We start from the raw sequence: 11,441 nt of genomic DNA on the forward strand, positions 1-11,441 counted from the left end.
TACTTATAAGACTCCCTGGTTTTAACTATTGCACAAATGTTCACACAGGAATATATTTACAGAATAATATAATGAATCCTTATTCACCTATCATCTAAGTTTAGTAACTATAACTCTCTGGCCTGTCTTCATTATTCTGTACACTTCCAATATTCCTCCTCCCTACCAATCTTCAAGAGCAAACTCTAGACAATTTCTCAAGTCACTCCAATTGATCAAAGCACTAATCAATTTTATTGCATTCTTTTCTCTTTTCTTTTCACCAGACCTTGGCATAACCACCCCATCCACATGTTACATTTTGTTTTACTTCTAATGGTTCAATTTTGTCAGAAGACAAATCCTTAGTGATTAGTCCTGCCCATTGACCAGCTCAGAATAAGGAGCCAGACCATCCATGACCCAGCCCTACCTGCCTTCTTCTCTGGACAAATGTTTCCATAATGGCGGCTTCATAAGTACTGTCATTGAAGCCCTGTTGAATACAAGGAACATGCTCCTGCTACACTGGCTTGGAGTTTTTCTGTCATTTTCTGGACATACCTGGGCTGAGCGCTCCCAGTATCACAGTCCTCCAGAAGTGGTGATTCCCTTGAAAGTCACAGACCCTGGCCTCAGCATGAAGTTTCCAGGCTGGCTCTCTTACAGCCTGCATTTTGGGGGTGAGAGGCACATTGTCCACATGAAGGTCAAGAAGCATTTGCTGTCCAGACACCTCCCAGTGTTCACCTACAGCGACCAAGGTGCCCTCCTAGAGGACCAGCCTTTCGTCCAGAATGACTGCTACTATCATGGTTATGTGGAGGGGGACCCAGAATCCCTGGTGGCCCTCAGTACCTGTTTTGGTGGATTTCGAGGATTGTTACAGATAAATGACATTGCTTATGAAATTAAACCCATGATTTTTTCTACCAAATTTGAACATCTGGTATATAAAATGAACAGTGAGAAGACTCAATTCCCAACCATGAAATCTGACTTTATGCAAGAGGAAATTGTACAACAATTTGAGTTTCAAGAGGTTAGTAATTCTATTCTGAAGCAAAGTTCTTATGAGGAGGGCATCTGGTCCCACAGGTACTTTGTTGAAATAGTAGTCGTCGTTGACAACACTCTGTATCTTGAATGTAAAAAGAATGTCTCATCAGTGCAGGAAGATTTATATGTTATGGTAAACATAGTGGATTCCATTTATGAGATACTGGGCCTTAAGGTTTTATTGTTTGGCATGGAAGTGTGGACTCAAACAAACCCCATTGAAGTAGATGATATAAAGAAATCTCTGAAGTTTTTTGGCCATTGGAAGGCTGCCAACCTTTCTCCCCGCCTGCCACATGATACTGCACATCTTCTTATGCATAAGACATTAAGAGGAATGAGTGGCTTAGGCTATGTTTCAGGAATGTGTATACCAACCCATAGTTGTGCAATTATTACTTTTACAAGAAAACCCTTGAGCCTTATTGGAATTGCAATGGCCCATCATTTAGGTCATAATTTGGGTATGTATCATGATCGTTATTTGTGTACATGTGGAAGATATAAGTGTATAATGCATTATGAGAATCCCCCAATAACTAAATTCAGCAATTGTAGTTTAGGTCTTTTTTGGAATCATACTATAGGGAGAACAAAATGTTTGCTCTACAATATATACACAAAGGACATATTTAACCGGAAGCGCTGTGGGAATGGTGTTGTTGAAGACGAAGAGGAGTGTGACTGTGGACCTTTGCAGCAATGTGCAAAAGATGCCTGCTGTCTGTCAAACTGCACTCTGAGCTTTGGGTCTAACTGTGCGTATGGGCTTTGTTGCAAGGACTGCCAGTTCTTACCATCAGGGGAAGTGTGTAGAAAGGAGGTCAATGAATGTGATCTCCCAGAATGGTGCAATGGAACGTCCCATATGTGTCCAGATGATGTATACGTGGAAGATGGAATTCCCTGTAAAGAAGGTGCCTACTGCTATGAGAAGAGATGTAATGACCGCAATACACAGTGTAAGCAGATTTTTGGCCAAGAGGCAAAGAATGCAGATCACAATTGCTACAAAAAAATAAACACTCGAGGTGAGCGTTTTGGTAACTGTGGTACCCAAAACTTTTCATATGTCCAATGTAACATGTCAGACGTCCTGTGTGGGAGGATTCAGTGTGAGAACGTAAGAGAAATTCCCCTTCTAACAGACCATTCTACTGTGCACTGGACTCAATACAACGGCATTAACTGTTGGGGTACCGACTACCACATTGGGATGACCATACCTGACATAGGTGAAGTGAAAGATGGCACAGAGTGTGGTGAAGAACACGTCTGCATCCATAAGAAGTGTGTCCATATATCTCACTTGGATAGTAATTGTTCACCCTTGTTCTGTCATCAGAGGGGAATCTGCAACAATAAACATCACTGTCATTGCAACTACCTGTGGGACCCTCCCAACTGCATAATAATAGGCCATGGAGGTAGTATTGACAGTGGCCCACCCCCCAGGAGAAAGAAGCTAAAGAAGATTTACGTGATAATGTTTTCACTTCTTTGGTTGTTAATTTTATTATGTTGTCTTTTTTTTCTTTGTATGAAGAGAACACCTAAAAAAAAAAAGCCAAATGTTCAGTCTCAACCTCAAGTAGACAAGGTGGTTGAAACACAAGCATCAAAATCAGTAAAGAACATTCCAGTTCAACCAGGGAAACCCCCTGAAAAGCATCCAGTTCCACAGACGACACCCTCACAACCTGTTCTGACTCAACCTGCAAAACAGGAGCAAAAACTTTAGCCAACCGAACATGTCACTGTCTGAAGTCAACAAGAGAAACAAAAACAATCCATATCAAAAAATGTATCTAAATGGGTAGCCATTAAAAATGGATATTCCTAGAATGTTTCTACTTCATTATTTTAAACAATTAGAAAGTTTATTACCTAAAATGGGTTTCTTTGTATTTTCTGGAAAGGCTGTGGCACATGGATAGTGTACCAGTTTTTAAGGTGCTACTTCTCAGCTTAGAGTCCCTTTCCATTTTGTTCTCTAGTCAGAACCACATTTCTGCTGGACCAGCACTCTTCCTCTAGGGCTCTGCAGCAGGGAGAGTGAGTGGGAATGAGTTTGGGAATCTGGGAGATCTGTTTGTTTCCTGTAGGTCAATGTTACCTCAATAATGAATTTTACACTGACAGTTATACTTAGGTTCAGTACATTTTTTCTTTTACTTTTATTTTTATTTTATTTTCCAATTTTTTTATTTAATTATTTTTCAAGTACAGTTTTCTATTACTCCCATCCCATCCCACCCCTGTGCTCCCCCCTCCCTCCCATTTCCACCCTTCTCAGTTGTTGTCCATGTATTCTTTATATATGTTCCTCTAAATCCCTCCCCTATTTCCCCTGAAATTCCCACCCTTCTCCCCTCTGATCACTGTCAGCCTGTTCTCTATTTCAGTGTCTTTGGTTATATTTTGCTTGCTTCATTGTTTTGTTGTTTAGCTTCCTGTTAAAGATGAGATCATATGGTATTTGTCCTTCAACACCTGGCTTATTTCACTCAGCATAATGCTTTCCAGTTCCATCCATGATGTTGCAAAAGGTAGGAGCTCCTTCTTTCTTTCTGCGGAATAGAATTCCATTGTGTATATGTACCATAGTTTTTTGATCCATTCAATTACTGACCAGCACCTAGGTTGCTTCCAACTCTTGGCTATTGTAAATTGTGCTGCTATGAACATTGGGGTGCATATGTTCTTTGGGATTGGTGTTTTAGGGTTCTTAGCATACAATCCCAGCAGTGGAATTGCTGGGTCAAAAGGCAAGTCCAATTTTAGTTTTCTGAGAAAATTCCATACTGTTTTCCATAATGGTTGTACCAGTCTGCAATCCCACCAACAGTGGACCAGAGTCCCCTTTTCCCCACACCCTCTCCAACATTTGTTGTTTATTGCTTTGTTTATAATAGCCATTCNGGTGTCACAGCTTATATTTAAGTCTTTTATCCACCTTAAATTTATTTTGGTGTATGATTTAAGTTGGTGCTCGTGTTTCATTTTTTTGCATGTAGTTGTCCAGTTCTCCCAACACCATTTGTTGAAGAGGCTATCTTTACCCCATTTTATGTTACTGCCCCCTTTGTCAAATATTAATTGACTGTAGAAAGTTGGGTTTATTTCTGGGCTCTCTATTCTGTTCCATTGGTCTATGTGCCTGTTTTTATGCCAGTACCAGGCTGTTTTGATTACAGTGGCCTTGTAATACAGTTTGATATCAGGTATTGTGATCCCTCCTACTTTGTTCTTCTTTCTTAACATTACAGCTGCTATTCAGGGTCTTTTATGATTCCATATAAATTTTTGAAGTGTTTGTTCTTTGTCTATGAAATATGCCATTGGTACTTTAATAGGTATTGCATTGAATCTGTAAATTGCTTTGGGTAGTATGGACATTTTGATGATGTTAATTCTTCCAATCCGTGAACACGGTATATGTTTCCATTTGTATGTGTCTTCCTTGATTTCTTTCTTCAGTGTTATGTAGTTTTCTGCATACAGGTCTTTTACCTCCTTGGTTAGATTTATTCCCAGATATTTTATTTTTGTTTTTGCTATATGGGATGGGATTTTTTTCTTGATTTCTGCTTCTGCTGATTCATTGTTAGTACACAAAAACGCCCTTGATTTCTGGATATTGGCTTTGTATCCCGCTGTTTTGCCAAATTCATTTATTAGTTCAAGCAGTTTTTTGGTAGAGTCTATAGGATTTTCCACGTACACTATCATGTCATCTGCAAAAAATGACAGTTTTGTTTCCTCCTTTCCAATTTGAATGCCTTTATTTCCTTTTCTTGTCTGATCGCTGAGGCTAAAACTTCCAATACTATATTAAATAGAAGTGGTGAAAGTGGACAACCTTGTCTTGTTCCTGATCTTAGTGGAAAAGCTTTTAGTTTCTGCCCATTGAGTATGATGTTAGCTGTAGGTCTTTAATATATGGACTTTATTATATTGAGGAATGCTCCCTCTATTCCCACTTTGCTGAGTACCTTTATCATAAATGGGTGTTGTACCTTATCAAAAGCTTTTTCTGCATCTATTGATATGACCATGTGGTTTTTGTCTTTGCTTTTGTTTATGTGGTGTATTACATCAATACATTTTTCTTAAATTCTCTCCAGATCAACCTCACTGTCAGCCAGAGAAATACCAGCATAGCTGTCTGATGTGTTACTTTCAGAGTTCTGAGTCCTCTTTGAGTTCTCTACCAACACTCCAACCTTCTGCACCAGCTTAGCAGTGCCTACTGTCAGAGCTCTGAGTCTCAGATCCATGGGGCCAGCCCTGCAGTCCTCTAGGTCTGTATAACCCTAACCTCTCTTTCCCTTGCTCCTCGGCTCCATGAATTAAATCACCCTCTTACACTTAGTATTTCATGGTTCTCTCTGTGTGGGCTGAGCTTGATCCTTAATTTACAGTCAGAATGAACACATCACAGGGAATAATCATTCTTGTTCTAGGGAGAAAATGTACTAACAATTCACATTGTTTTCCCTACTCCGTAATTTTTCGGTCTTCAAAATCATGTCCTCCACAACTCTCTGACACTTTTAAAATATAAATTTTAAAAATTTATTTGACTTTGCATAGTTGTTTTCAGAAAAATCACTTATCAGTTCGTGGCACAATGTCTCCCTTGTTTTGCTCTTCAGTAGCTATTTACCCAGGTCCTGATGTTTAATTTCATCCCTCTAAAATCACAACGTGGTTTCTCTTTTCTATCTGAACTGGGACTTATAGTACTGATCCCGGTATAATGAAAACAGGAAGGAGGAAGCATCAAAAAGTGTTTGTCTAAGTTTTCCCTCACCACTGTCCTTCACCATCTTGAGAAACTTACTTGAATTCATAGCAAGTTTCCAACAAAATAAGAAAAGACAGCATGATGATAGCAGTTGTTTTCTTTGGTTATAAAATGAGGTAAAGAAGATACTTCCAATTCTGGGTAGGTCTTAGAAGATGAGTGACTTTTCTGAAAACAACAACGATGCAAAGTCAAAGACATTTTTAAAATTTATATTTTAAAAGTATCAAAGAGCTTTGGAGGACGTGAAGATTTTAAGACTTAAAAATTACTAAGAAGGGAAAACAATGTGAATTGTTCGTACTTTTTCCCCCTGTAATGAAAATGATTGTTCCCTAGGATGTGTTAATTCTGACTATAAATTAAGGATCAAGCTCAGCCCACACAGGGAGCCCCTGTTAAAGAAAGAGAAACCTGACAATCTCTTAATGTACAGAAAAGACTTAGATTGACATTAGTCACATAAGGGCCTCAAATTCAAAACGAGTTTTCCCTACACATTTGTTGAGTTTAGGTCCTCTTTGGGAGGCTGGTAAGATAAGCTGAAAGTTCTCAAGGCAGAAATATCTACAATCTGGGGTACTTAGAAAGCAAAGGCCCAAGTACAGAATGAGACTTGTCTCAAAGATATGTACTGTCTTCCCTTTAAAACATCTGCCTGCTTTTGAAGGGGCTTGGAATATATATTAGAGAATTGAGTTTTCAAGATTTCAGTAGCCATATGTAATCACCCATTGCTTTCAGAGCTGAGAAAATAGAAGCACATGGGCTCTCAGTAGAAAGTCCATTTAGGTACATGTATTTTACTAAAATTACACTATTTTCTTGCCAAACTCAATTTCTAGTTGTACTAAAGTTGTCACTCAATCTATTTTCATAGGAAAAATGGAAATTTCTTCAGTCAAATTTCTTATGTCTGCCCTGAACTGTTATAGTTCTTTATATAGCACATCTATCAAACAATAAAAACTTATCTCACATATTGAGAAAAAAGTATGGCCAATAATAAGAAAGCAACAACAACAAATATAATAAAAGAGAAGCTACAAACCATCTAAAAGATGATTCAGAGAGTGTAAAAGAAGATAATGAACAAAAAATCACTGTGATTACTCTTAGAAAACAAGGGGAAATGAACAAACTATGTGAAACAGGGTAAATTCTTTTTACCAGAAAATTAACATTTATGCAAAGTTGTAAAATACATATTCTAGAGATTAAAAATAACATATCTAAATTCAAGAAAACAGTAAGCAGTTTGAACTATAGACTGCACTGTGCAATTAACTGGATTAATTAATTGGAAGAAAAGTTGGTGACAAATATCAATTATTGACAGACATTTTAAAAACTTTAAAAATGAAATATTATATGTGGAATGTATGAATAAAACTAAAATCATTAGAGTCCCAGTAGAGCAGGAGAAAAAGAATTAAAAAGAAGTAATAAAAAACATATAATGGCTGAGATGTCCCAAAAGTATGTAAGCATATTGTCCAACAGCTTCAGGAAATGAATTTCAAGTGGGATAAACACAGAGACACACACCTAATAATATATAGTAAAACAGGTGAAAACCAGAGACGCTGAGAAATCTTAAGAGCAGTCAGAGACAAAATATCCATACCTTAAAAAGAATGAAATAAGATAGATGGCAGGCCTCAATAAAATAACTGAATGCAGAAGACAATGGAATAATGTATCTACTTAATACATATAATCACCAAACTAGAATTCTTTAGTTTGTGAAAATTACTTTAAAAAATGAAGGAGAGTAAAACATTCCTTAGGCAAAAAAAAATTTATGCCACCAGGTCAGCACTCAAAGAAATAGTAATGTTTGTTTTTTTAATCAGGAGAAACATTTTATCAGAATGAAAAATCCATTTGCAAGAAGGTGTAAATTATACAAGAAAGAGTAACTATGTGGGTAAAATAACTAAAATTAACCCTTCAAAACAATACTAGTAGTATATTATAGATTGTAAGCATATACAGAACAAAATGCAAACATTTATTACAAAAGCTGGGAAGCATGTAAATAGAATTAAAATGTCTAAGTTTCTATTAGTACTGGGAAGAGAGGTAAATTAATGATATGGATTATAGTACTTAGTGTTGAAGATGCATGTTACAATCTCTAAAGAAGCCATTAAAATAATAAAATTATGTAAATAAGAGAAACTGATTGAAGGGGAAAAGACATAATAAATACTATTTGATTACTATAAATTTAGGCAAGTGAGGAGGAAAATAAACATAATGCAGATATGTGAAAATAGAAAAAAAATTTACTATGGTAGATGTAAGGCCTAAGTAAAATGAATTGCATTAACCAAGTAAAAGACTGACATATTTCAGAGTAAATAAAGTACAAACTTTAGCATTATATTATTTATTGGAAATGCTATTTTTGTTTTTGCTTTTTTTTTGGAAACCATTTAAAAATAAAGACAAGGAGTGTAAAAACTTGAAAGAGAATTCTTTCTGTGCATATATTAAACCAATTAAGTTAGTATAATTCTTTTAATAAAAGAATAATTTTTAAATTATTTTAATAATGAACTTTAAGATAGAAGCATTTAGTAGAAATAATTAGAAATATTTTGTAATGATAAAAAGGCAAATATCAGGAAGGTAAGACAATCCCAAATGTGTATGCATTCACTAATGTAATTTCAAATATATAGGGAAAAATACAGAAATAGACATCTACAATCACTAAGAGGGAGAATTTTAAACCAATTCTCTTAATAGTAATAGAAAGAATAGACAATAAATCCTGAAGGAAAAGATTTTCAGTACATAATTAAGAAAACTGACTTAATAGATATATAAAGAAAGGGAATACTAAACCCAAAAGTGATGAAGTTTACTTTAGTTCATCTGCTTATAGACTATTACCGATGTCTACCTTATAGTGGGTCAGAAGGAAAGACCCCCCCAAAATTTAGATGATTTTAATCAAGAAGTATATATTATCTAAATTCTACATAATCAAGCTAGAAAATAGCATTAAAGGTAACTAGAAAAACTCCCAATTGCCTGGTATGATTCTGACTCTGGTACCACTTCTGACAATCAGCTAAAATTCTGCACCAAACTCCAGTGTGTATTGGGAGAGGGTGTGGAGGAGGGGATTTCCTCATATAGCCAAGCAATTAATTCTTTTACACAAAATGGTTGTCCAACAATTCAACTCAATTTAACACTATTTGGAAATAGCATCAGATCCCACAGGTTAAGGGCTCAGCCCTGAAAGACTGTCCACCCCCCAACCCAACTTGTCACTTGTGCTTCTGACCAACCAGTTATAGATCACAGGTTCCAATGGCCCAGTCCTCCTTTAGCCTGACTAATTTGCTAGAGCAACTCACAAAACATAGAGAAATATTTTACTTACTGCATTACCAGTGTATTATACAAAGCTTTAACTCTGGAATAGCCAGATGAAAGAGATGCATAGGGCAAGGTTTGTGGGAATGGGCATGGAGCTTCCACAGCCTCTTCAGGCAGATCACTCTCCCTGCACCTCCACATGTTCACCAACCCAGAAACTGCCCAAACCCCATCTTTCGGAGTATTATGAAGACTTCATTACCTACACATGACATTAAATCATTCAGTCATTGGTGACTGCAGCCCCTCTCCTCCATGGAGGTGGGGACAAGATGAGACAGAAATTCCAACCCCTCTAATCGTACAGTTATCTCTGCTGTCCCGATCCGTAGGTCATTGCTCAGTCACCTGATTGTTCTTGAAAACAAAAGACAACCTGATCGTTCTTGAAAATTCCAAGGGTTTTAGAAGCTCTGTGCCAGAAACTAGGATGCAGACCAAATACATGTTTCTTATTATAAAACATAATTTTATAGGACTTCTGCCAAGATGGAGGCATAGGTGGAAACACTGTGCCTTCTCCCACAACCAAGTTTGAATACAACAAAGGTTTAGTAAACAAAGACACAGCCAAAGAACAGAAAATTGAACTATACGGAAGTCCGACGACAACGAACTGTACTACCGGACTGGTAAGAGGGGTGGAGCCAGCAGCAGAGCAGGTTAGGGCAGGAAAGATCCCCCGACCCAGGCACACAGGCAGCGTGGGCCCGGCCAGTGTGCGGGGCAGACTGACCACGGTAGCACATTCACGCACAGTGAGATGGACTGCACAGGCCCCAGCGGGCGAACCCAGTGGCGGAGGGCTCACTGCGGTCGCACATTCGCTCGTGGGGAGACCAAGCGCATGGGCCCCGGTGGCGGTGGCAGCTGCGGCAGAGGTGGCAGACCAGACTGCCCTGGCTCCTCTCTGACCCCGCCCCCACATACAGCGTCACAACCCAGCGACTGAGTTGCCCTGCTCTGGTGAAAACCTAGGGCTCCGATCCTGCTATGGAACAGGCATGAACAGCCCAAAAGATGGCTCAAGAAGAACTCAAAGCCCCAGAGCCGATAACTCTCAGCAACCAGGAAATAGCCAGCCTCTCAGATGCACAGTTCAAAACACTGGTGATCAGGATGCTCACAGAACTGGTTGATTATAGTCACAAATTAGAGGAACATATGAAGGCTAAACTAATTGAAATGAAGGGAAATGTCCAGGAAACCAATAGTGATGGAAAGGAAACTGGGACTCAAATCAATGGACTGGACCAGAAGGAAGAACGAAACATCCAACCAGAAAAGAATGAAGAAATGAGAATTCAAAAAAATGAGGAGAGGCTTAGGAACCTCCAGGACATCTTTAAATGTTCCAACATCCGAATTATAGGGGTACCAGAAGGGGGAAAGAAACAGCCACTAGTGGAAAACTTATTTGAACAAATAATAAATGAGAACTTCCCCAGTCTGGCAAAGAAAATAGACTTCCAGGAAATCCAGGAAGCTCAGAGAGTCCCAAAGAAGTTGGACCCAAGAAGGAACACACTAAGGCACATCATAATTACATTAGCCAAGATTAAAATGAAGGGGAGAATCCTAGAAGCAGCAAGGGATAAGGGGACAGTCACCTACAAAGGAGTACCCATCAGACTGTCAGCTGATTTCTCAAAAGAGACCTTACAGGCAAGAAGGGGATAGAAAGAAGTATTCCAAGTCATGAAATCAAAGACCTACACCCAAGATTGTTTTATCCAGCAAAGTTTTCATTTAGAATGGAAGGACAGATAAAGTGCTTCTCAGATAAGGTCAAGTTCAAGGAGTTCATCATCACCAAGCCCTTATTATATGAAATGCTAAAGGGACTTATATAAGAAAAAGAAGATGAAAAATATGAACAGTGAAAGGACAGCAAACTCACAGTTATTAACAACCACACCTAAAACAAAAGCAAACCAAGAGGACAGCTAGATCAGGAGTGGAACCATAGAAATGAAGAACGCATGGAGGGTTAGCAACAGGGGAGTGGGAAGAGGAGAAGGGGGGAGAAGGTACAGAAAATACCATAGACAGTAGGTAGAAAATAGATAGGGGGGAGGGCAAGAATAGTGGGGGAAATATAGAATCTAAAGAACTTGAGACACGTGGTTATAAACTAACGGGGGGAGAACGGTGGGGGGTGTGTGGGTGAAGGGAATGAGGGGGGAATAGAACA

The 11,441-nt window shown here is 38.3% G+C and overlaps 1 protein-coding gene across 1 annotated transcript; it reads left to right on the forward strand.

The window, feature by feature from the left end:
* The first annotated feature begins 397 nt into the window (after positions 1-397).
* On the forward strand, positions 398-2,779 carry ADAM29 (ADAM metallopeptidase domain 29). Its single transcript, XM_037042754.1, has one exon. It carries the CDS (start codon positions 398-400, stop codon positions 2,777-2,779), a length of 2,382 nt encoding a protein of 793 aa, XP_036898649.1.
* Positions 2,780-11,441: the final 8,662 nt, after the last annotated feature.

The sequence above is a fragment of the Sturnira hondurensis genome, unplaced genomic scaffold (assembly GCF_014824575.4).
Source record: "Sturnira hondurensis isolate 20B ecotype Veracruz unplaced genomic scaffold, ASM1482457v3 Scaffold0003693, whole genome shotgun sequence".
Taxonomy (NCBI): domain Eukaryota; kingdom Metazoa; phylum Chordata; class Mammalia; order Chiroptera; family Phyllostomidae; genus Sturnira; species Sturnira hondurensis.

What these genes read in the sequence shown, in the direction of transcription:
- ADAM29 (XM_037042754.1), top strand. Translation starts at nt 398, where the DNA reads ATGACCCAGCCCTACCTGCCTTCTTCTCTGGACAAATGTTTCCATAAT.